The sequence below is a fragment of the Scyliorhinus canicula genome, chromosome 22, assembly GCF_902713615.1.
Source record: "Scyliorhinus canicula chromosome 22, sScyCan1.1, whole genome shotgun sequence".
NCBI classification, from domain to species: domain Eukaryota; kingdom Metazoa; phylum Chordata; class Chondrichthyes; order Carcharhiniformes; family Scyliorhinidae; genus Scyliorhinus; species Scyliorhinus canicula.
The window spans coordinates 2,271,653-2,298,359 of NC_052167.1; the positions used below are offsets into that span (position 1 = coordinate 2,271,653).

The 26,707-nt window shown below is 48.6% G+C and overlaps 2 protein-coding genes across 7 annotated transcripts in view; one reads left to right on the forward strand and one right to left on the reverse strand.

The window, feature by feature from the left end:
* Window positions 1-8,439, forward strand: part of LOC119956027 (ras-GEF domain-containing family member 1A-like) — a 221,331-nt gene extending 212,892 nt beyond the window's left edge. For all 4 annotated transcript variants that reach the window (XM_038782758.1, XM_038782761.1, XM_038782759.1 and 1 more), the window contains one exon: window positions 8,288-8,439. In XM_038782758.1, coding sequence (XP_038638686.1) covers window positions 8,288-8,402 — 115 coding nt within the window. In that variant the 3' untranslated portion in view covers window positions 8,403-8,439. The remainder of the gene's footprint in view (window positions 1-8,287) is intronic.
* A 13,155-nt stretch (window positions 8,440-21,594) lies between these two features.
* The window catches only part of csgalnact2 (chondroitin sulfate N-acetylgalactosaminyltransferase 2), a 57,375-nt gene continuing 52,262 nt past the window's right edge, over window positions 21,595-26,707 (reverse strand). For all 3 annotated transcript variants that reach the window (XM_038783000.1, XM_038783002.1, XM_038783001.1), the window contains exons 8-9: window positions 24,431-24,512; window positions 21,595-22,851 (exon numbers count right to left, since the gene is read on the reverse strand). In XM_038783000.1, the coding sequence (XP_038638928.1) occupies window positions 22,559-22,851; window positions 24,431-24,512 (375 nt within the window). In that variant the 3' untranslated portion in view covers window positions 21,595-22,558. The remainder of the gene's footprint in view (window positions 22,852-24,430; window positions 24,513-26,707) is intronic.

The following is a 26,707-nucleotide window of genomic DNA, read 5'->3' on the forward strand; positions in this document are numbered from 1 at the left end:
TCATCCACCCATCACCCACCCGAACCCCTCACCCACCCTATTCCCCAGCCCTCACCCACCCTACCCCCTCAGGTGGACTTTGAGTTGTTGTCGATTGGGAAAGCGATGAGCCAACTTTGTCGCTCGAGGGGGAGGTTTTATGAGTTTGGGGAGGCGGCCAGCCGCCTGTTAGCTCACCCGCTGAGGTGGCAGGCTGTGTCCTGGGGGATAGTTCAGATCAGGGACGCAGGAGGCGGGTTGGTTTTTGCCCCAGAGAAGGTCAATGCGGTGTTTGAGACCTTTTATTGTGGGCTGTATAAATCTGAGCCTCCGGAGGAGGACTCGACAATGGTAACCTGTTTAGATGGGTTGACCTTTCTGGAGGTGGAACTCGATAGAAGGCAGGAGTTGGATGCACGAATTGGACAGGAGGAGATTTTGAACTGTATTTGCCTAATGCAGACGGGTAAGGTTCCAGATCCAGATGGATTCCTTGTTGAGTTTTATAAACAGTTTGCTGGTCTGTTGGATATGTTCAATGATTCTCCATCTCGGTGGGGCAGTGTTGCCGACCTCACTGCCGCAGGTATCGATCTCCTTTATCGGTGGCACCCACCTATTTCTCTGTTAAATGCTGCTGCTCAGTTGTTGACTGAGATGAGGCGCAACATGTACCGGGAAATAGAAAAGGCATGTCAGAAAGGCAAGGTCACAGTGATCATGGGGGACTTCAATATGCAGGTGGATTGGGTAAATAATGTAGCCAGTGGATCCAAAGAAAAGGAATTCATGGAATGCTTACAAGATGGCTTTTTGGAACAGCTTGTCATGGAGCCCACAAGGGAGCAGGCTATTCTGGACCTAGTGCTATGTAATGAACCAGACTTTATTAAAGATCTTAAAGTAAGGGAACACTTAGGAAGCAGCGATCATAATATGGTTGAGTTCAGTCTGCAGTTTGAAAGAGAGAAGGCAAAATCGGATGTAATGGTGTTACAGTTAAATAAAGGTAATTACGAGGGCATGAGAGAGGAACTGGTGAAAATCAACTGGAAGCAGACCCTAGCAGGGAAGACAGTAGAGCAAAAATGGCAGGAGTTTGTATGCATAATTGAGGACACTGTACAGAGGTTCATCCCCAAGAAAAGAAAGATTATCCAGGGAGGGATTAGACAGCCATGGCTGACAAAGGAGGTCAGGAAATGTATCAAAGAAAAAGAGAGATCCTATAAAGTGGCCAAAAGCACCGGGAAATCAGAAGATTGGGAAGGCTACAAAAACAAACAGAGGTTAACAAAGAGACAAATAAGGAAGGAGAGGATCAAATATGAAGGCAGGCTAGCCAGTAATATAAGAAATGATAGTAAAAGTTTCTTTCAATACATAAGAAACAAACGTCAGGCCAAAGTAGACATTGGGCCAATTCAAACTGATTCTGGAAGGCTAGTGATGGGAGATGAGGAAATGGCTGGAGAACTTAATAAGTACTTTGCGTCTGTCTTCACAGTGGAAGACGTTAGTAATATCCCAAAAATTATAAAGGGTCAGGGGGCTGAGTTGAGTATGGTTGCCATTACAAAAGAGATGGTGCTAAAAAAGCTAAAAGGTCTTAAAATTGACAAATCTCCTGGCCCCGATGGGCTACATCCTAGAGTTCTGAGGGAGGTGGCTGAAGAAATAGCGGAAGCGTTGGTTGAGATCTTTCAAAAATCACTGGAGTCAGGGAAAGTCCCGGACGATTGGAAGATCGCTGTTGTAACCCCCTTGTTCAAGAAAGGATCAAGACAAAAGATGGAAAATTATAGGCCAATTAGCCTAACCTCGGTTGTTGGTAAAATTCTAGAATCGATCGTTAAGGATGAGATTTCTAATTTCTTGGAAGAGCAGGGTCGGATTAGAACAAGTCAACATGGATTTAGTAAGGGGAGGTCGTGCCTGACGAACCTGTTAGAATTCTTTGAGGAGGTGACAAGTAGGTTAGACCAGGGAAACCCAGTGGATGTGGTCTATCTGGATTTCCAAAAGGCCTTTGATAAGGTGCCACACAGGAGGCTGCTGAGTAAGGTGAGGGCCCATGGTGTTCGAGGTGAGCTACTGGCATGGGTTGAGGATTGGCTGTCTGACAGAAGGCAGAGAGTTGGGATAAAAGGTTCTTTTTCGGAATGGCAGCCGGTGACCAGCGGTGTCCCACAGGGTTCAGTGTTGGGGCCGCAGCTGTTCACCATATATATTAATGATCTGGATGAAGGGACTGGGGGCATTCTAGCGAAGTTTGCTGATGATACGAAGTTAGGTGGTCAGGCAGGTAGTGCTGAGGAAGTGGGGAGGCTGCAGAAGGATCTAGACAGTTTGGGAGAGTGGTGCAGGAAATGGCTGATGCATTTCAACGTGAGAAAATGTGAGGTCTTGCACTTTAGAAAAAAGAATCCAAGCATAGACTACTTTCTAAACGGTGAGAAAATTCATAATGCCAAAGTACAAAGGGATCTGGGAGTGCTAGTCGAGGATTCCCTAAAGGTAAACATGCAGGTTGAATCCGTGATTAAGAAAGCGAATGCTATGTTGTCATTTATCTCAAGAGGGTTGGAATATAAAAGCAGCGATGTGCTACTGAGCCTTTATAAGGCTCTGGTTAAGCCCCATTTGGAGTACTGTGTCCAGTTTTGGGCCCCACATCTCAGGAAGGACATACTGGCACTGGAGCGTGTCCAGCGGAGATTCACACGGATGATCCCTGGAATGGCTGGTCTAGCATATGAGGAACGGCTGGCGTTCCTGGGATTGTATTCATTGGAGTTCAGAAGGTTAAGGGGAGATCTAATAGAAACTTACAAGATAATACATGGCTTAGAAAGGATGGACGCAAAGAAACTGTTTCCGTTAGGCGAGGAGTCGAGGACCCGTGGGCACAGCCTTAGAATTAGAGGGGGTAAATTCAAAACAGAAATGCGGAGACATTTCTTCAGCCAGAGAGTGGTGGGCCTGTGGAATTCATTGCCGCAGAGTGCAGTGGAGGCCGGGACGCTAAATGGCTTCAAGGCAGAGATAGATAAATTCTTGATGTCGCGAGGAATTAAGGGCTATGGGGAGAATGCTGGGAGGTGGAGTTGAAATGCCCATCAGCCATGATTGAATGGCGGAGTGGACTCGATGGGCCGAATGGCCTTACTTCCACTCCTATGTCTTATGTTGGCAACGTGACTGGAGCTCTGCCTGTGGGGAGTGATTTCAGAGGAGCAGACAGGGTTTGTTAAAGGTCGGCAGTGGTCGACCAACATTAGGAGACTCTGGAATGTGGTGATGTCGCCCTCCTCAGTGGCCGTGTAACAGGTGATTATCTCATGGACACAGAAAAGGCGCGTGAGCGGGTTGAGAGGAGATTATGGGGCGATTTTTTTGGGGGGCCAAAATATATCCTGGGTTAGGCTTTTGTAGAGTCCCCATTGCGAGTGTCATGAGCTTGGGGTACTTTCAACTGAACAGAGGTATGAAGTAGGGATGTCCACTGTCCCCATCGTTGTTTGCTTTTGCAATTGAGCCGCTGGCTATTGCTCTGAGATCGGCTTCTAAGTGAAGGGGGACAGAGCAGAGAGGTAGCCCCTATATGTGACAATTTGTTGTTGTATATTTTGGACCCTCTCTCCAATGTGGGGGAGATAATGGAGTTGCTCAGGGAGTTTGATTCCTTTTCAGGGTATAAGCTAAACCTGGGTGGGTGAATATTTTCTGGTGAACCGTCTGGGGAGGGGAGCTGATCTGGGGAGGTTACCGTTTTGTCCGGCCAGGACTAATTTCCGGTATCTGGGAATTCGAGTGGCTCATGGCTAAGCTTCGCTCCACAAACTGAACTTGGCCAGTCTGGTTGATGGGGTGAAGGCTGATGGCTTTCCTTTGACGTCGGCAGGTAGAGTCCAGACAGTAAAGATGAATATTCTTCCAAGGTTTTTGTTTCTGTTCCAGTGACTGCCAGTCCTTCTTTCTAAGGCTTTTTTTTAGGGTCATTCCATCAATATTTACTTTCGTTTGGGTGCATCCATAGGGCTTTTTTGCAAAAATAAAATCTGGAGTGGGGGGGTGGGGAGGAGGTTGGCACCACCTAATCTGCTGTGTTATTACTGGGCGGCAAACATTGATAAGGGGTGGGGGTGTTTTAAGGATCCAGACTCTATACGAGATGGATGGAGGAGGCTGCTTGCATAGAATCAAGTTTGAGGACACTTGTTACCGCTCCTCTCCTGTTCTGTCTGGTAAGATTTTCGTTGAGCCCAGTGGTAATAGCCTCTTTGAGAATTTGGTATCAATTTAGACAGCGTTTGAAATTAGAACATAAGAACGTAAGAACTAGGAGCAGGAGGATGCTATCTGGCCCCTTGAGCCTGCTCTGCCAGTCAATGAGATCATGGCTGATCTTTTGTGGACTCAGCACTTTCCCGCCCGAACACCATAACCCTTAATCCCTTTATTCTTCAAAAAACTACCTAGGTTCGATGTTGCTGTTGCTGCCGATTTGTGGGAAACGTGTGTCGGTCTTGCCCCAAGCTGGTTGATTTTTGTGCCATCTGGCATGGGAGAGGGAGGGGCTGGAGAGGTTTAGAGAAATGTTTCTGGAGGGTGGTTTGCTGGGCTAGACGAGATTTTAGAGAAGTTCCTGCTCCGCGGGGGGAATGCATTCAGATACTTGGCAGCTGCAGGATTGTGTGTGTAAGAATCTTCCTTTGTTTCCCCTGGTGGTGGCGCCTTCACTTCTAGATAGGGTTCTGTCCTTCGATGAGCTTGGGGAGGGAAGGATCTCAGACATTCATGGGCAGATTTTGGCAACAGAGCAGCCTTCGTTGGAAGAAGCCAAGAGGAAGTGGGAGGGTGAGTTGGATTAGGTCTGCGAGTGTGGAGTGAGGCTCCTCATAGGGTCAACTTCGCCTTCGCAATGTGCAAGGTAAAGTTTGATACAGTTTAAGGTGATGGATAGGGTTCATTTGACCTGGGTGTATATGAATGGATTATTCTAAGGGGTGGAGGATAGGGGTGAGCGGTGTTCCCCGGGGACTGGCAAACCGCACCCATCTGTGTCGGTCTTGCCCCAAGCTGGTTGATTTTTGGGTCTGCTTTTTTTGAGATGATGTCAGGGATTCTGGGGGTTAAGGTGGAGCCGTGCCTGATGGTGGCCATTCTTGGGGTATGCGACTTGCCGGTGCTGCAGGAGGGGAAGAAGGCAGATGTCTTGGCCTTCGTCTCTCTAATAGTCTGGAGAGAATCGTGCTCGGGTGGAGGTTCCCAGCACTGCCTCAGGTTTCGCCTTGGTTGGGGGACTTGGTGGATTTTCTGCACCCGTAGAATATAAGATATGCCATGAGGGGGTTGGTAGACGAGTTGTACTCAAGTGGGCAGCCGTTCATTACTTTTTTTCTATAAATTTAGAATACCCAATTCATTTTTTATAATTAAGGGGCAATTTAGCGTGGCCAATCCACCTGCCCAGCACATCTTTGGGTTGTGGGGGTGAAACCCACGCAGACACGGGGAGAATGTGCAAACTCCACACGGACAGTGACCCAGAGCCGGGATCGAACCTGGGACCTCGGCGCCGTGAGGCAGCAGTGCTAACCACTGCGCCACCATGCTGCCCGCTCATTACCTTTTTTAAAGAGCTGGTTACCGTCAGCTGTTAGGGAGGTGGGGTTGGGGGCGGTGCTGGTCAGTCTAGTCGGGCTTTCGTTGTGTGTGTGGGGGGGGGGGGGGGGGGGGGGGGGTGGTTTTTGGGGGGGTTGGCCTTGGTGCGAAACTGGGTGAGGATGGGTGGGATTACGTTGGCGATATTCTTTGTAATAATGGAAGGTTTGTTTATATAGTTTGAATATTTAATTTGTTATAAATGAACATTGTTGAATAAAAGTATTATATATATATATGCGAAGACTCCGCTGCCTCTGCCTTTTGAGAAAGAGAGTTATAGAGACTAATGATCCTCTGAGGGAGAAAAATCCTCCTTATCTCTGTCTTAAATGAGTGACCCCTTATTTTTAAACAGTGACCCCTTGTTCTAGATTCTCCCACAAGAGGAAACAGCCTCTCCAAATCCACCCTGCCAATGTCCCTCAGGATCATAAAGGTTTTGATCAAGTAACCTCTTACTCTTCCGAACTCCAGCAGATACAAACCTAATATCTGCAATCTTTCCTTATAAGACAACCCTGGTATTAGTCTAATAAACTTCCTCTGAATTTCTCCCGATGCATTTACATATTTTCTTAAATTAGGAGAACAATACTGTACACCATACTCCAGATCTGGTGTCACCAATGCCCTCTCTCTGACTGTTTCCTATAATTGTTCTTTAATCTCTCATACTCTCTGATTTCCCCTTAGTTCTTTCTTTCTCTCCCTCACTCTCCTGTCCTCTATGACAACTGCTCGTCTGTCTCAGATCTCTCGCGTCCCTCTGACAATTGTCTCCGTCTTCCTATTCTGTTCTAGAACCTCTTCTATTTTGTATGTACACCAGCTCAACTGCCCTTCACCTTTCCCATTATGAAAGAAACAGAAAGATCGCCCCCTAGGAAATGTCCCCCCGTCTGCTGTGGTTTGGCATTCCATTATAAAAGCACTCACAAGCTGCCAGGGGGAACGTTTCTTAATTTCAGGGTTCCCCTTGGCAGCGGAGGGGGCTCGAGGCTAAGTGAAGTAGAGGCTGCTGACCCACCCAGAGAGGCCCGGTCGAGAAACTACAGCAGCGGAAGCCTCCGATGGATCGTGCGATCAGGCAGCCAGTAATCTTCCACCTCTTCCTGCTTTACCAGCTGATGCCTCTAGCACTCTGCCAGGGCCTGCCCGTCGAGAATGGCAGCCTCCGCCCCCGCTATATGTCACGGAGGAGTGTGCTGGACATCGCGTTTGTCCTTTGGTGCTACAGGAACCGCTATCAGTTCTCCATTTACAGCGTGAATGGCTACGGCTGCTACTGCGGCAAAGGGGGTGACGGCGTGCCGCTGGATGACTTTGACATCTGCTGCTTCAACCACGATTGCTGTTACGAGAGTGCCCTCCAGGCCTCGTGCGCAAAGGGCACAAACGTCTACTTCAAGCCCAATTACTCGCTGTGCAAGCTGGGCAGGGCCGAGTGCCCGGAGGGCTCGGACCCCTGCTCCAGTGACCTCTGCCTCTGTGATAAGCAGTTTGGCGAGTGCCTGGCCATTGCCACGTATCGGGACGAGTACACAAACTATCAGCAGAAGTTCTGCACTGAGCCCAAACGGAAATGCCCCCAAGAGGAGCGGATTGACGTGGAGGGGGAAACCAGACGATAGAACAAGGACCTCACTGGTCTCCACTGGAAATTATGATCTTTGTTTTCAAAAAGTAATTACATTTGTCTTAAACGTGCAAACTTTATCACTGGGGGTCTTTGCCTGAAATTTACTGCAGTATTAAATCGATGGATTCTTGTAATGGGGAGGGCAAATGCGTACTCCAATTCTTGCAGGTATGCCCACCTTTCATCGCAGGCTAGGCTGTTCAATGGAGCCAACAGTCCTTTCAACAAGACCCCCTGTTCCAGGCACAATGAGGCAGGATCGCCTAAATTAGCGCCCACAGGTTCCGAGTTCTCCCCCTGCCCCCATCCAAAACACAGCCACGCAATATTCCACCACCCACTGGACCACTTTGGCCATGTGGCTGTCACGGTTGCTATGAAGAACATAGCAACACATGACAGCGTAGCAACGCAGCCTCGGAGAGCAGCATAGCAACGGCAAGGGGATCAAGGCAGCTTAGCAACGCCTTGGTGTGAGCTGTGCAGGCTAGAGTAGGCGTGCACAAAAAGGTTCCAGGAGAAGAGATAAAATGAACCCTAGCCACCGCTATCATGCCAAGTGGAAGCAGAGTAGAGCAGAGCAGAGTAGAGGCAAAAGTCGAACCTATTCACTGCCCTCCCGAGTGTGTGCCAGGGTACAGGACTGGGCACTGTGCTAGTCGCAGCCCTGATGTGTTTCCTCAAGTGTTGAGAAGCCATCACCCTACAACCATTTCATATCAGTAATCACAGTGTGCCCTTTCCTTTGAGGATCAGGGGATAGGGTAGTTAGTTGGTTTACAACATGCAATGTTATTTTAATCACCAACCCGTAGCTTCTTCTGCCCACAACCCCCCCCCCCCCCCCCCCCCCCCCTCCCCCCCTCCCCAACCTTAAACAGTGAAACATTGGGTCTGTTTTCAATTTGTTTTTAAATTGCACACACAGCCATAGCGAGGGAGATGTTAACACACCACCTGACATTGTTTTACCTTTTTACATTTTCTTTTTAAACCTAGGCTTGTGAAACCTTTTAAAACTGAAAAACAGCGTCTCACAAACACACCGAGATGTTCGCTGGCAACAGTGCACGGCCCCATCCAACTCGGATGCTGCCAACAAGCTACAGATTAGATACCTGTGTACAGAACTTCATTGTGGCTGAGAATCACACAGCGGACAGTCCAATCTAAATTAAAATATATATGTCTGTATGAGTGACTCAGTGATTTGGCTGCACAAATCTTTTTACAGTCAGTAGGGGTTAGGGCAGTGATGGGACAACCCCCCACCCGCCTTCATCTAAGTGGGCGGCAAGGTTGAAATCCGGCTCGCTCACCCACCATGACTCCACGAATAAGATTAAATAGATTTAACGACACGCCGAATATTTCATAATGCGTTGCAGAAAATGCTCAATCATTTATATCTCAATGGAAGTGTCATCGACTTCAAGTGGTTAAAAACCAAAGAGATATTTACACTTTGGACACGGAGGGAGCGCACGGCTCTCACAGTCAATCTTGTGAGCGATCGGCACGCTTCTCACTTCACCTGCTCTTCTTTTATGAGTGGATCACTTCAGCCATACCGGTAGGAAAAAAAAACTACGCGGGTGGAACTTAGCGGAACGTGGGAACTCTGCACGTTGGCGACGGTCTTGTGGGGGCCCTACTCGGAACCCAGATGGGCCACAGGTTGCCCACCACTGATTAAGGGGGAGCAGCTGGTCGGATGTAGAGGGTTCATATGGTGGAGGTGCTGTCTCTTCCTCTCCTGTTGGCCCTCCTTCTCCACCAGGCGTCTGTCTCTTTCCGTCCTTTCCCTTCTCGCTCGCTCTATTCCTGCTATCTGTTTTGTCTTACCCACGTAGTCTCACAGGCCTTTGGCGGTGAGTCACAACAGCGTTCACTATTTGCCAGTTATAGACCGTTAAGCCGTCTGGAGTCTCAGAGATCTAGAGCTTAGGTTGCTGCACGCTCGTAACCAAGTGGGTGCAGCCTGGAGTCCCCTCATGGCGTTCTGAAGAACTGAATTCAGTTTAAAAATACTGGAATTTTTAAATGTTGGTGCCAGCGTCAAAAAACATACAACTGTTTCGCTAATGTCACAGAATCATAAAATCACTGCAATGCAGAAGGAGGCCATTCGGCCCATTGAGTGTGCACCGGCCCTCGAAAGGAGCACACTACCTAGGCTCAATCCAAACCTGTCCTCCAGGGTAGAAAACCAGTTGTCCCTTCCCAGACTGCCTCACGTGTGAATGTGATCCCAATCACATGGACCTCTGGAATGGCTCACCAGGCGTCACAATTAAGTCAGGACTAGCGATTGGCAACAAATGCCAGACCAAGTGTAAAAACACAATCCACTTGTACACAGATTTAAAATGATTCCAAGCTTTATTCCACAATGATTTATATCTCATCGACTGACCCCCATTTTAAAATAGTTCCACAGCGGCAAATGCATCATCCTCCACCTTCATCCTCGTTGTATCTGATTTGAAATCATGACTGACCCTAGGTTAAAGGTGCTAGATCAACGCAAGTTATTATTTTTGTGTCTGGGAGAGCTCTGCTTACAGATTGGCTGCTCGATTTGCTACTTTAGAATTCCTACAATGCAGAAGGAAACCATTCGGCCCATCGTGTCTGCACCCCCACACACCCAGGCCCACATCCCCACCCCATCCCCGCAACCCCACCCAACCTGCACATCTCTGAACTACGGGAGGAAACCCACGCAGGCACGGGGAGAGAACGCAAATGCAAACTCCACTGACGCCCGGAGGCCACAGTGCCAACCACTGTGCCGCCCCCTATTCTGCAACGGGGGGCCGCATTTCAAACGCGCTGAATTGCCAAACAAACCCTTTTGCACGTCCCGACGGCCTGAAAGCCTGGAGGAGGTCAAGAGAACAGAACTGCGTTTCTGAGTGCGAGCTGTTTTAAGCAGGGAGAGTGGTGAAGTTGCGGCCGGGAACCTTCCTGTGCCGTCCCACATTCTCTTCCACCCACGCTTTATAAAAAAAAATACAAAGTGAAAAGCTCTCTTTGAGATTTATAATAATCACAAATATACAATCATTCACAAAATCTGAGCACCCCGTTTCCTCGCTCTAAACTTACAGCCGAGCATTAAAACAAAACATAAATAAGGTGGCAAACTGATGTATTTTTTTCCTCAGTCAGACTTGTCTTTTTTGGGTTTGGATTGGATTGGTTTCTGGTCACGTGGACTGAGGTACAGTGAGAAGTATTGTTCTACGTGCGGCAGAATTCTCCCAAAGGGAGACAAACAGCCGACGCCGGAGTGAAACCCAGAGTGTTTCACTCCGGCATCAGAGGCCGCTCCTCGCCCCCTATTCTCCCCCCCCCTCCCCCCGGGGGGCAAGAAGCGGCGGCGCGTGAATCTCGGGCGCTGGGCCTTGACGCTTGCGTCAAAGCGGCGCGCCAGGAATGACGCGGCCGGCGCGCCTAAGTGACGTCAGCCGCGCATGCACAGGTTAGCCAGCGTCAACCCGCGCATGCTTGGTTGCCGTCTTCCCCTCCGCTGCCCCGCAATACATGCCGGCTTGATCTTGCGGGGCGGTGGAGGGGAAAGAGTGCGTCTTTTAGTGATGCCGGCCCAACGATCTGTGGGCACCGATCGCGGGCCAGACATCTCCTGAGCACGCTCGTGGTGCTCGATCCTCCCTCCGCCCCCCACAGGCCCCAAACACAGAGGTCGCGCGCTGTTCACGCCGGCAGCGACCAGGTGTGGTTGCCATTGAGGTGGGGTGGGTGGGGGGTGTGGGGGGGGGGCAGGGAGGAGAGGGAGCCTGGTTACAGCTGCTGCAAAGAATTCACATCATCAACTGACCATTCTGCCCCCTTGGCCCCTCCTGTGTCCTGCACGGGTCTGCTCTCTCTAAACTTTATACCTTTTCTGTCATAGATCGTAGAATTTACAGTGCAGGAGGCCATTCAGCCCATTGAGTCTGCACCGGCCCTTGGAAAGAGCACTCTACCCAACCACTGTGCTACCCTGCTGCCTTCCCTCCCTTACGCACTTTCCCAATTTACGTCTTAAACACATCAATACCAGTCGCGGCGGCCACTCCGAGGCAATGAGCTCCACATTCTCACCACTCCCCGGGTAAAGGGGTTTCTCCTGAGTTCCCTATTAAGATTTATTCATTACTATTTTGTATTTGTCTCACATGGATTCACCTAGAAGGGGAGACAACTCTACTTGCAACTTATCAGTTTCATAAGTTAAATACATCCATTAGGCACTCTAGTCTTCATTCCAACATAACACAGTTGCTCAACAGACCCTACGTAAGAAACAAACCCATTTATCTAAAGCTTAGATCAATGTCATATTATGTCAGCAATGCCATATTATGTTAGCTTCATGCTGCAGTGTCATTTTGATAATGAGAGTTTGATCCTGAAGCCTCTCCCTTGTTCCTCAAATTTCCTACAACACTGGGAGGAAATGCTTTCCAGTGAGATTGTCCGGCCGGAATTATATAGTGTGAATGAGGCTATAATCGTTCCTGGACATTGCTGTGTCTGTGTGCGGAGATAAGGAAGCGATATCCAAACAGAACAGTCCGACTAATGGGACACTACAACCAACCAAACAGAAATCCTCCCAACAACTTGGGTTGAAATAGTACCTTTAACGCGATGACTATAATAATAATCCATCGGATCCCTACAGTGCAGAAGGAGGCTATTCAGCCCAGTGAGTCTGCTTCGACCCTAGCTAGGCCCACTCTCCCAGCCTATCCCCGTAACCCCACCTAACCTGCACATAGATCATAGAATTTACAGTGTAGAAGGAGGCCATTCGGCCCATCGAGTCTGCACCGGCTCTTGGAAAGAGCACCCAACCCAAGGTCAACACCTCCACCCTATCCCCATAACCCAGTAACCCCACCCAACACTAAGGGCAATTTTGGACACTAAGGGCAATTTATCATGGCCAATCCACCTAACCTGCACATCTTTGGACTGTGGGAGGAAACCGGAGCACCCGGAGGAAACCCACGCACACGGGATGTGCAGACTCCGCACAGTCACCCAAGGCCGGAATGAAACCCGGGTCCCTGGCGCTGCGAGGCAGCAGTGCTAACCATCGTGCCCTAGTGTATTCTCTAAGAGTTTCGAAGAGCGAGAGGTGATCTCATTGAAACGTCCAAAATACTAAAGGAATATACAGGGTAGATAGAGGTAAGATGTTCCGCTGGTTAGAGAGTCTAGAACCAGGGGTGGGGGGCACAATTTCAAAATAAGGGTAATGCCTCTTCGGCTCAAGATAGGAGAAGTTTCTTTAATCAGAAGGTTTTAAATCTTTTGAATTCTCCACCTCAGAGGGCTGTGGAAGCTCAGTCATTGAGTTTGTTTAAGAGTAGAGATTAGTAGGTTTCTGATCAACAATAACGTAAAGGGTTATGGGGATAGAGGGCATTGACGTGGCCAATCTCCATGATCGGATTGAAAGGTGGAGCAGGCTTGAGGGGCTGAATGGCCTCCTCCTGTTCCTATACAACAGCCTAAGGCACTTCACAGGAGGGTATAAACTCGAGACACCGGGGAGAATTCACCACCACCTTCTCTTTTTCTTTTTTTAAAAATAACTTTAGAGTATCCAATTATTTTTTCCAATTAAGGGGCAATTTAGCGTGGCCAATCCACCTAACCTGCACATCTTTGGGTTGTGGGGGTGAAACCCACGCAGACACGGGGAGAATGTGCAAACTCCTCACTGACAGTGACCCAGAGCCGGGATTCGAACCCGGGTCCTCAGCGCCGTAGGCAGCAATGCTAACCACTGTGCCGTCCTGCCACCTTTTCAAGGGCAATGAGGAATGGGCCTGGCCAGCGACACCCCACATCCCGCATAGGAATAATATTTAAATATTAGGTCAGATGACCAAACAACCATGGTCAAGGAGGTGGCTTTAAAGAAACGTCTTACAGGAAAGTGAGTTGGAGAAACTGAGAGATGCAAGGAGGGAAATCCAGAGCTTGGGGCCCTGGAAACTGAAGGCATGGCCGCCAATACTGGAGCGATTATAGCTGGGAAGGCAGAAGAGGACAAAATTGAGAGGAGCACAGGTGTTCTGGAAAGCTGCGTGGCTGGACGAGGTTACAGAGCTAGGGAGGGACAAGGCCAGGGATTTGAAAACAAGATGGGGAACTTTAAAGTCAAGACCTTGCCAGGAGCCAACTTGAGGAGGGGGGGGGGGGGGGGGGGGGGGAGAGGAGATTACCACACTGCCAATGGGAACTGTGAGACAGCAGTGACCTTAACAATCCAATCAGACATGATCTGGGACCAGCAAGGCTCAGGTAACTACTTTACAAAGGGCAGAGGAAGATGTTAAACAGATTTACAAGGGGAGCGGTGTACATAATAAAACAGCCGTCTAGGACAAGCTTCTAAGGTCCACTGAATGTACAAGGTCCCCAGAAGTGATGCCTCATGTGATTATTTGTGGTGTTGCTGACTTGACTCTTTAACATAGCACACCAGCCCCCTCTCCTGGCAGGGCACACACGCTGCAGTTAAACATCTGGCCAGTTGCATGCAGAGGCGTCCTTTGAGGCTGGTTGCGAGCTTCATTAAACTCCTGCAATTTATAACAGCTCACAGGTACTTTCTTTTCCCCCCAAATGAAGCACCTTGGATAACCCCTCGACCCCAAAGTGCAGGTTTGGCAGATTAACCATGCTAAATTGTCCCTTAGTGTCCAAAGGTTAGGTGGGGTGACAGGGATTTGGCCGAGTTGCGGTGCTCATTCAGAGGGCCGGTGCAGACTCGATGGCCGAATGACCTCCTTCTGCACTGTAGGGATTCTATGACCTTTCGCCAGCACATTTCCCTCCAGTAAACCGTGCACTAATGTAATTTAGTCAAACCAGAAATGTCTGGCATTTACCGAGTGCCTTTCATGAACCCAAGATATCCCAAAGTGTTTTACAGGCAAGGAAATACTTTTTGAAGTGTAGTCACTGTTGTAATATAAGAAAGCTGGCAGCCAACTGTACACAGCAAGATCCCACAAACCACAATGTGATCATGATCAGATCCTGCTTTTTTCCTGCCACTTTCCAGCACTTGGCCCATAGCCTTGAATGTTATGACATTTCAAGTCCTCAATCAAATACTTTTGAATGGTTGTGGCTCTCCGGCCTCTACTACCCTCCCAGGTAGTCCATCTCCCACCACCGTCTGGGTGAAAACCTTTTTCCACAAATTCCCTTTAAACCTCTCGCCCCTCACCTTAAAATTATGCCTTTAACTAAGGGGCACAGCGGCTTCCCATCCACCCTGTCCATGCCCCTCAATCTTATGAACCTCACTCAGGCCCCACCCCCTCAGTCCTCTCTGCTCGAGTGAGAACAACCCGAGCATGTCCAGCCGCTCGTTATAGCTTCATCCCTGGCAACTCTCCTCTGCACCCCCTCCAGTGCAAACACATCCTTCCTAGTGAGGGAACCAGAACTGCACGCAGCACTCCAGCTGTGGCCTAACCAAGGTTTTGCACAGCTCCCACATAACCTCCCTGATCTTATAATCTATGCCACAACTGATAGTGTTCCGTATGCCTTAACTGCCCTATTAATCTGTCCTGCTGCCTTCAGGGATTGGAGGACCAAGGTGCCAGAGCTTTGTAGTATCCTGCCATTCATTGAGCACTCCCTTGTCTTGTTGCTTCTTCCAAAGTGCATCACCTCACACATTTCAGGGTTAACTTCCATCTTCCACTGATCTGCCCAGCTGACCAACCTGTCCATAGCTTCCTGCAATCTAAGACCGTCTTCCTATTAGCCACTCTTCCGATCTTAGTGTCTTCCACAAACTCATTCCTAACTCCCCCCCACTTTGATTCTCATCTATATCATTTATATCTTTCAAAAAAGGTACGCCACACTACTTGAAGAGTGGAGCCACATTAGTTGTCCCTCAACACTCTGGGGCACCTCCCTGGTGGCCACAGAGGAATTAAACATTTGGGTCAGAGCCCCTGCAATTTCCTCCCTTGCCTCCCACAGCAGCCTGGGATACAATTCATCCAGACGTGGGGATTTGTCTGCTTCTAAGCCCACCAAAACCTCCAATACCTCCTCACTCCCTGTGTCAAACTGCTCGAGAACCTCACAGTCCCTCACCTCTGATTTCTGTGCCTACATCCACCTTTTTACTGATGTCGGTTGAGGGGTAAGTATTGACCAGTGAGAACTCCCCTGTTCTTTTTTGAAGCAGTCTATGGGATATACCTGAGGGAGCAGAAAGGGTCGCAACCGTAATGTCTCATTCAAAAGAGACCGAGAGCAGGGCGAGAATAAGGGCCAATAGAAGAAGAAACAAGGACTGGGGGGGAAACCCCATTCATTGCCCTGGATGTCAATCTGTACCAAACAAACAGGTCTTGTAACTTCACTGATAATTTCCTCAGTCGTGTGTGTGTTCAGCCCAAGCTCAGAGATTCAGTCTGGGTGCCACGTATGGGATCTTGCAGTCAGTCTTCACACTCTACCCAGTTACCCGTGAGAAATTCTGCAACGGAGTTTGGTGTTTTGCAAGATCAAGTAAAAGGCAACACAAGCCACACGGTGCTTCAGCTTTTATTGAGATAGCAATCTCACTCAGTCTCAACAGTAAACATCAGCTTGCTCAGTTTAACGTGAGCAAGACTGGAAGAGTCACTCAGAAGTTTGAAGCCATTCCTAGGAGCATAATTCATCTGAAGACATAGTGCGTTGATACATGAAGCTTTGATATCTGCCTCAAGGTATGCGGCAGAAGAGGATGTTTCCATCTACACGATTCTCTCTCTAACAGCATGGCAAGCCAGTAGGGAATTTCCTCTCCCTTCACGTCAACAAGCTCTCCTTCCCTTTACCCAAGCCTTCGCAATAGCATCCCACTATTGGAACATGTGAAAGGTATTGAACCCAATGTCTAATGGTAAATATTTTACACAACTGGAGGGGGATTACATTGGGTTGCTCCTGGCAAATTAACGTTGCTACCCTCTTCCCCAAATCAAGAAAAAACATTTTTAAAAAAAAAATCGAGCCTCCAAAAGGAGGCAAAGATTAATTCTCCCAAAACTTTTCCAGAATCTCTGAAGTCTTCCTTTCAAAGTCAAAAGGAATTTGGTCCATTAATGATTCAGCCACACTAATGTATAACTATAACCCATTTGGCTGAAGGAGTTTCATTAGCACTTTACACCCAAGTGCAACTAAGATGGATTGGGGTGAAACAGGGTTGTCAAATTAGGGGCTGTCTAATCACCTCCACTTCTGCATTTTTAATACAGACAAAAAAATGCCATCAAAAGGACACAGGGGCGGCACGGTAGTACGGTAGTTAGCACTGTTGCCTCATGACACCGAGGACCGGGTGCGATCCCGGCCCCGAGTCCCTGTCCGTGTGGAGTTTGCACATTCTCCCAGTGTCTGCGTGGGTTTCATCCCCACAACCCAAAGATGTGCAGATTAGGTGGATCGGCCACACTATAACTGCCCCTTAACTGGAAATAAATAATTGGGTACTCTAAATTTGTTTTTAAAAAAAAAGTAGGACACAGCTCGTGACAATATCAAACTGGCTCTCAAAACACAGGTGAACCTCCATTTAACTGAATCCTTCATGTTTTGCTTATGTGAATGGCGTGCCGTAAACAATGTCGTGCCGTAAACATTTGAATGTTTAGCTATTTAAATATAAATAAAAATGAGCAACTAAAATCACGTGGATGTACCAACTCTAGTCAAAAAAGGTCATAGCCACAGTTACTTGGGGACGGAGGTGGGAGAAGTATAATTGGGCTATGACATTACTTCAAAATTCACAGGAGAATAATTGCTGTATATACTCAGACAGGACTTGCAACTTAGCCCCCGAAATGGGCGTCACCTTATGTCTGGGTCACATCCTCCCTCCTCAGTAAAGGCAGTAGGCCATCTGCATCGGACTTGTCCATCACTATTAGCCACAGCTCCATGCTTCCCCCCCCCCCCCCCCCCCCCTCCCCCCTTCAGCCTCATCATTAAACGTTATTGGGAAAGTGAACTGCCTTCTTTAAGTGAGTTTCAGGAAAGGTGACCAGCCAAAGTTGAGATTAAAAGATGCTAGGAAATGAAAGATAATTAAAAGCACGCAACAATTAAACTAATTTGTGCGCAGCGGTTAGCACTGCTGCCTCACGACGCCGAAGACCCGGGTTCGATCTCGGTCCCGGGTCACTGCCCGTGTGGAGTTTGCACATTCTTCCCGTGTCTGTGTGGGTCTCACCCCCACAACCCAAAGGTGTGCAGGGTAGGCGGATTGGCCATGCCAAATTGCCCTCAATTGGAAAAAAATAACTAGGTACTCTGAATTTATTTAAAAAAAACAATGAAACAAATTTTCATGATCAGTAATAGGAGACTTGCGTCGAGGACTGAGCTCGAGAAATGTGCATCAGTGGGAGGCAAACCCTGTGCAAAAATACTTTGTTAAAGGAAAATTGAAATGTTAGGGGAGTAAAACGTAGCACTTGTCATCTAGGGATCCATACCTCATTAACTTTGACATCTTCCAAAACCGTTACCTGTTAATAAGTGATGGACAATGTGAGGAAAACAACCTGTTGCTGCATGTGTCACCCCAGGGCAGTCAATGGAATAGAAATCTGATTCTCCTTGAACGAAAGGTATATAAAATAAGCTTCAGGACTTGGCCAAGAAGCCCTTTGTCAGCTGTTACTAGTTCTGTAGTAGTGCACTATTTCTGTAGCACCCATCACCTAGCAGAGGGAGGCAGGTACTTAAGTATGAAGATTATCAAGGGCACAGAGTAAGAGGGTAGATTGCGTGGTCAAATTAACCGGGTACAGGCAGAGGTAAGTTTGTCACTTAATGGTGCGAGTTGTCTTGACATCACAGAAGGCGAGATTTAAGCCAGTCAGCTCGGATATCGGTACTGAGGCATAAGGTGTGTTGCTGGTTCAGAGGATCAGAGTGCAGCAGACGCTTCTGCCCAGCAGAGGCCCATCAACCTGATTTTTCAGAACCCAAATCGCCCCTCTCAAAAGGGGGTGCTCGATTCGGCCACACAGCTCATAAGGACAAATTTATATGAGCCCTGGAAATATGTTAAACTGCCTGGAGATAGTCTATTTAACAGTCTGGCTGCCCAATGCCACCTGTCCCAGACATTTTATTCCTTAAATACTTCTCACCAATCTGGTGTAGTCTCAGACGATGATCCAATTTTAATTTGTCAATGATCCAATTAACGTAGAATTAGTGATGCATGGAACCATTTCTACAACTTATTTGATTTAAATCCGTTATGTAAATTGCAAGTTAATCACTCATAACTATTTTCAAACTACTAGTTGGGTACATACGCAACTGTTTGAATCACATGGTGGTATCTCAATATTTAGTCATCAGTGATTCAGCAATACTGTACTGAAGTCCACTGATACAGTGAACTCCCCTTACAACCTCTCCGACGCAACCTTGTCTTAATTATTTGTTGTTCAAATTGCTAGGTGACCCGATCCATAAATACCTTCATGTTTCCATGCATCAATTCAAGCAGTGATAACTATGGTCTTTATAGTCAATATCCAGTTGCCAGTGCATAGCTTGTCGTCTTGACTTGAGTTTTGGCAAGAAATGGTTCATTCATTCATTAGTAGCTGGTAACCCTCCTAATTGAGAGTTGGACAAGTGAACTTTATTTTAATCTACATTGGGGAAGGTTTAGACAGTTCAGTGAACCAAACTGCAGCTTCATTCAAACCCCTGAGTGATATGTCAAAGAGAAGCGGTAAAAGATTTAAGAACATCAAAATTAGGAGGAGGCGAAACCATTCTGCCCTTCGATCATGCCCTGCCATTCAAATAGACCGTCTACCTCTATTCCATGTTCCCAAGCAATGTCCCGTCCACAAAAAGCGAGACAAATCCAATTCAGTCAATTACTACCCCTTCTGCCTCCTCAATGATGGATGGTCTCGGCAGCACGATAGCATAGTGGTTAGCACAAATGCTTCACCACACCATTCGATTCCTGGCTTGGGTCACTGTCTGTGCGGAGTCTGCACATTCTCCCCATGTGTGTGCGTGGGTTTCCTCCGGGTGCTCCGGTTTCCTCCCACAGTCCAAAGATGTGCAGGTTAGGTGGATTGGCCATGCTAAATTGCCCTTAGGGTCCAAATTGCCCTTAGTGTTAGGTGGGGTTAATGGATTATGGGGATAGGGTGGAGGTATGGGCTTGGGTCGGGTGCTCTTTCCAAGAGCCAGTGTAGACTCGATGGGCCGAATGGCCTCCTTCTGCACTGTAAATTCTGTGTGTCATCGACAGTGCTAACAACCTATTCACTGATGCTCAATTTCAGTTCGACCAGGATCACTCAGCTCCTGATCTCATTACATGGATGAGCTGAACTGCTAAACTGCCCCAGTGTCCGAAGATGTGATTAGGTGGGTTGGCCCTGATCAATGTGCGGGGTTACGGTAATAGGGTGGGGGTGTGGGCCTGGATAGTGTGCTCTTTCGTGCCAAATTGCCTCCTTCTGCACTGTAGGGATTCTATCTCGAGAAGAGAGTGATTGGCAGAGTGCGGCATCACAGATCCCCAGCAAAACAGGATTCAATGAGAATCAGGGGAAAACTCGCCTCTAGTTGGATTCATAATAATAATAATCTTCATTAGTCTCGCAAGTAGGCTTACTTTAACACTGCAATGAAGTTAAAGTGGAAAGCCCCTAGTCGCCACACTCTGGCGCCTGTTCGGGTACACAGAGGGAGAATTCAGAATGTCCAATTCACCTAACAGCACGTCTTTTGGGACATACCTGGCACAAAAGATGATGGTTGTGGTTGTTGAAAGTCAATCATCTCAGCCCCAGGATATCACTGTAGGAGTTTCTCAGGGTAGTGTCCTCAATGACTGCCCCTCTTTTATAAGGTCAGAAGTGGGGATGTCTGCTGATGTTTGTACAATGGTCAGTACCATTCGAGACTCTTCAGGTACTGAAGCAATCCATGTCCAAATGCAGCAAGACCTGGACAATATCCAGGCTTGGACTGAAAAATGTCAAATAACATTCCCATCACACAAGGCACAAGTCAGGAATGTGATACAATGATCTCCACTCATCTGGATGAGTGCAGCTCCAACAACACTCGACGTTGGGACACCATCCAGGACAAAGCAGTCCCGCTCGATTGGCACCCCATCCACCCTCTTACTCCCTCCACCACCGACACCAATGTTGCAGCAGTGCATACCGTCTACAGGATGCACTGCAACAACTCGTCAGCACCTTCCAAACCTGTGACCCCCACCACCCAAAAGGACAAGCGCAGCAACACATGGGAACAGCACCTGCAAGATTCACCCCCAAGTCATGCACCATCATAACTTGGAACAATATCACTGCCCTCTGGGGCGGTGGCTTCATCTTCCCACCTTCTATGCTAACCAACCCCTTACAAAATACACACATTTCAAAGAGATCGCCTCCCATAATGGTAAATCCTAGCTACCAGTCTTACTGGCTGTTGGAATGCTGCCCCCAGTGTTCTTTCAATGGAAAGCCCATGCCAGAATTGGAATCCCAGCTTTAGCTGAATTCACAAATTGGAAGCAATTCTTTGGATAGATTGAAAACCAGAGAGATGATTAGGGTGCGGAGAAAGAGGTTTAAAGCCACAGGCAGTGCAGTGGGAGAGACGGAGGGGAAAGCAATTAAAAATCTGCAGCATAGGAGTAATGGGGGACAGAAATGAACTGGTTGAAATGAGGGAATGGGATGGAGAGTGTACCAGCCAGTGTAAAGGCGTAAATTTTGATTGATAGAGGCAGAGATGTGAACCCTGGTCGCCAATGAGCGCCAGGGGTGTTTACAGCATTTCTTTGGGTGGATTCCCATTTTGAAGGGGCATCTCACAGGTAAGTATTTACAGTACCTTTACGTTGGCAGTGTTCCTGATAGTTGGTTATGGAAGATCAATCAAAAATAAATGATATAAAGTGATGCCAGATTTGGAGAGTGCCACTGTTGGAATGATTCACTGTTGCACTCACTCTTGCTCCTCACCTCCAACCGCTACCCTTACACATCCCAAATGAAATGAATAGGACTTGAAAACGTAGCTAACAATCCAATACCATAGTTCTCTTATCATGTCTCAGAAACAACTCAAAGCACTTTATAACCAATAAGGTACTTTGAAAATGTTTTCAAACCTTTTTAGCTCTCGCACACATTTTAGTTCAATTATTCAAGTTAAAAAATCATGGGTCTTTTTCTTCCTCGATCTTAACAATCACTGATTAACATTGTAGCAGCCTCTCCTCGTCTGACAAACAGGACCATGATTCTGCGCCAGAATTGATGAGGTGCGTTAATTCATTTGTTGGAGTTGTAGGCTGAAACGGCGAGGGGAAGAGAGGACGAATGAGACAGACAGAAAGAGGCGGTGACATTGGGCAGGACACTGGAAGATCGCCTCTGGTCATCTTTGAATCGTACCACGGGGCTGAACATCTCGTTCAAAGATCAGCACCCCTGACAATGCAGCACCCCCTCAGTTTCAGTGTGCACCATGCTCTTCGCTCGGGTTTGAATGCAGAGCCCTCAGGTCAAGAATCAACAGTATTATTAGATGAGCCAGGTTGACGGCACATAGACAAAGGAGGTGCACCCGAGTTCTGGCAGGCCTTCACCCTGCATGGTTCTACACCTCCTCCTCCAGATGGCCAGAAACAGTTAAAAAGAGTGCGGAAATGGTGTATTTGTGGTCCGAGTCACAGGATATTAATACGTACTGTTCCACAGCTAGCCCTTATTCCCTTAATTCGCACTGAAACCCTGCAATTTCCTGAGCCACATAAAGCCCATCGCTCTCGAACGAGTATGAGCGTACTGCGAAGCAACAGACCAGAGCAAGCGGTGGGGGGGTGGGGAGGGGCGTGACAGCCCTCTACGTGGACGGGGTAACTTGGAAGTGGCAATTCCTTCTCACCCACCCTCCCACCTCCTCCTGGGTATCGGGGATCTCCAATACACTCGCACTGCAAGAGCGAATGGCACACACAATGCTGAGCTCCTTCTAGATGTATAAACCCATCAGCGCATTTAGTGCCATTAATCCAGCACCGCGACAGCACAATGTAATATCTAGACATCGGTGGTCCCATTATAAAACACACAAAAGATCCTGACCAAAATCTGGAAATTAAAAGCCTTAACAGGTCGAGTGGCAAAGTTCTCTGACTCAGTCAGGAATGTCGCTGTCAGTTCTGTAGGCTTGCTTGCGGAGGTGGGCCTCAATCTCCTCTCGGAACACCAGCATCCCAAGGTGAGCTTGGGAAGCCTCATTCATGGCTTTTGACTGAATGCACATCCGGTACTGTTCCGGAGTCAGCTCGTCCGCACAATGTTTCTCGTGCCACAGGTGGAACAGGCTGGAGACCGGCGTCCTCACCACAATCAGGTCACTGTGGAGGTACTTCCTGTACAGGTGAACGTCCTCCCCTCCCCAGCCTCTCACATCCAGGTCAAAGCCGCCTGCAGAGGAAGAAAAAATATTTGCGCTCAAGACGTATCCCACACAACGTTACCTTGAAAAGCAGCGAAACAAACAAAGTCCTGCAATTGACGATGCCAGGGCAGGGAAGGGCTAGTGGAGGCTGGTGGAGCCGCACTGGACCGTCAACGTAGCTTCATGGCCGACATAGAATCCCTACAGTGCAGAAGGAGGCCATTTGGCCCATCGAGTCTGCACCGACTCTCCGAAAGAGCAGCCTTCCGAGGCCCACTCCCCCGCATGGACTGTGGCCAATCCACCCAACCTGCACATCTTTGGACAGGTGGAGGAAACCGGAGCAGTTAACCAAAGCCGGAATTGAACCCAGGTCCCTGGCGCTGTAAGGCAGTGGTGCTAACCACTGATAATGACCAGATAATCTTTTTTCATTAAGTTTTTAAAAATAATTTTAGAGTATCCAATTCCTTTTTTCTCAATTAAGTGGCAATTTAGCGTGGCCAATCCACCTACCCTGCACATCTTTTTGGGTTGTGGGGCTGAAACCCACGCAGACACGGGGAGAATGTGCAAACTCCACACGGACAGTGAACCAGGGCTGGGATTGAACCCGGCTCCTTGGCGCCGTGAGGCAGCAGTGCTAAGCACTGCGCCACTGTTCCACCCCAGTCTTTTTTCTTAAAGTGACGTTGTTTTGAAGGATAAATGTTGGCCAGGACATCAGGGGGAACTCTGCTTCTTTCAATCGTGGTCAGTGGGCCTTTAGCATCCTCATTAGCTGGCAGCACATCTCCCTCAGTGCAGCACTCCCTCAGTGCAGCACTCCCTCAGTGCAGCACTCCCTCAGTGCAGCACATCTCCCTCAGTGCAGCACTCCCTCAGTGCAGCACTCCCTCAGTGCAGCACTCCCTCAGTGCAGCACTCCCTCAGTGCAGCACTCCCTCAGTGCAGCACTCCCTCAGTGCAGCACTCCCTCAGTGCAGCACTCCCTCAGTGCAACACTCCCTCAGTGCAGACCTCCCTCAGTGCAGCACTCCCTCAGTGCAGCACTCCCTCAGTGCAGCACTCCCTCAGTGCAGCACTCCCTCAGTGCAGCACTCCCTCAGTGCAGCACTCCCTCAGTGCAGCACTCCCTCAGTGCAGCACTCCCTCAGTGCAGCACTCCCTCAGTGCAGCACTCCCTCAGTGCAGCACTCCCTCAGTGCAGCACTCCCTCAGTGCCATACTGAGGAGCATCAGCCTCAATTATGTGCTCCGGTCTCTCGCTGACAATGGAACCCACAATCATCTGATTCGGAGACGAGTTGCTACTCATTGAGCTCCAGCAGATTCCTGTTACAAGACAACAAGGGCGCTCTGGTCAATCTCCGCAACTCAACTGCGCTCAACTTGACATGGTGCCAGACAGTCACCAGTGGAGCGTGTTATCTGTAGATTTTTGCCTCAAACAGTTGACTAGCAGGCGTTAGGCGTGCTGTCTAGTTACCAGATGGGACACCCCTAACTGCTGGTCACTGACAGAAAGGAGGACAGGTGAATAACTTGTGCAAGAGTAACTGTTGAGCAGGAGAAATCTGCGGTTTAATTTTCTGGCCAACTCACCGATAGTGAGGAAATCGGAGCGATATTGACAAGTCATCCCAAATCCGAAATCTCGCCAGAACCCCGAATCTTTCTTATGCACCTGTGGGAAGATTGGAAAGAAATAAACCAATCTTGCAGAACAAAAGTAAAATTTTTATTAAAAAAACAGATAATGCTGGAAATATTCAGCAGGTCTGGCAGCATCTGTGGAAAGATAAACAGTGAACATTTAGAGTCCAATGCGACTCTTCTTCCAAACAAGGAAGGTAGAAACGTGGTGGTTTTATGCTGTTGACAAAAGGGGCGGGTTAGATGGAGCAAAACGGAAGGGCAACAATTGGTCAGTGAGAGCGGGAGAGATTAAATGACAAAGAAGTCATGGAACAAAAGGCAAAGAGTGCGGCAATGGTTGTAGTAAAGAAACAAAGCATTGATCCAGAGTTACAGTTAATGGGAGAGTATAGGACACCATTCACCCAGTCTGCATTTGGACATCCCCAAGTGGAGGAGACAGCATTGGAGCAGCGAATACAATATACTAAACTGGGAGAAGTATAAGTAAAGTGCTGCTCTAAGAGGTGTTTGGAGCCTTGGACAGTGGAGCTGATCAGAAAATTAAAACGCAGATTGTCTCCTGTTCAACAATGACCGTTCCGGAGATTGCACCTCCTGCGATCGCAAGAGAAGGTGACTTGGGAAAGGGCCAAAGTGAAAGGGGAGCACACTCGGGTATCGAGGGGGGAACATTCCCTTCCCAACGCTAACAGGGAGGGGTCGATGCGTTTGGTGGCGGCATCACGACGGAGGGGGCAGAAATAACAGAGCATGATCCTTTGGATGTGGACAATGGTGGGATGGAAAATTAAGACAAAGAGAGCTCCATTATAATACTGAGAGGGACATGGTTTAGGCTCTGGTTTAAGGGCCCTGTCAAACTGAATGCGGGGAGGTTGGTGGGGGGGGTGAGGGGGCGGGGGGCAGGGTGGAATTCTCATCTGGAGAAACGCAAGACGTGCATATCGGAAGCGCTATTATGGAAGGTAGCACCATCAGAATGGTTGTGATGGAAAAACTGGGAGAATGGCATGGAGTCCTTACAGGAAGAAGAGTGTCAGGAGGCAGAGTGGAGGTAGCTGTGGGAGTAGGTGGGATTATAATGGATATTAGCAGGCAGTCCTTTCCCAGAAACGGAGACCGAGAAGTCGGAATTGCCGGAGATGGACCAGGTGAAGGGCAATTCCAGCAGAATCCTGGATCCTGCCAACAAAATGTCTACCAGCAATACCCCATACAGCAGGCACTGACCAGCAATACCCCATACAGCAGGCACTGACCAGCAATACCCCATACAGCAGCCACTGACCAACAATGCCCCATACAGCAGGCACTGACCAGCAATACCCCATACAGCAGCCACTGACCAGCAATACCCCATACAGCAGGCACTGACCAGCAATACCCCATACAGCAGCCACTGACCAGCAATACCCCATACAGCAGCCACTGACCAGCAATACCCCATACAGCAGCCACTGACCAGCAATACCCCATACAGCAGGCACTGACCAGCAATACCCCATACAGCAGACACTGACCAGCAATACCCCATACAGCAGGCACTGACCAGCAATACCCATACAGCAGCCACTGACCAGCAATACCCCATACAGCAGGCACTGACCAGCAATACCCCATACAGCAGGCACTGACCAGCAATACCCCATACAGCAGCCACTGACCAGCAATACCCCATACAGCAGCCACTGACCAGCAATACCCCATACAGCAGGCACTGACCAGCAATACCCCATACAGCAGCCACTGACCAGCAATACCCCATACAGCAGCCACTGACCAGCAATACCCCATACAGCAGACACTGACCAGCAATACCCCATACAGCAGCCACTGACCAGAAATACCCCATACAGCAGCCACTGACCAGCAATACCGCATACAGCAGCCACTGACCAGCAATACCCCATACAGCAGCCACTGACCAGCAATACCCCATACAGCAGACACTGACCAGCAATACCCCATACAGCAGGCACTGACCAGCAATACCCCATACAGCAGCCACTGACCAGCAATACCCCATACAGCAGCCACTGACCAGCAATACCCCATACAGCAGACACTGACCAGCAATACCCCATACAGCAGCCACTGACCAGCAATACCCCATACAGCAGGCACTGACCAGCAATACCCCATACAGCAGCCACTGACCAGCAATACCCCATACAGCAGGCACTGACCAGCAATACCCCATACAGCAGCCACTGACCAGCA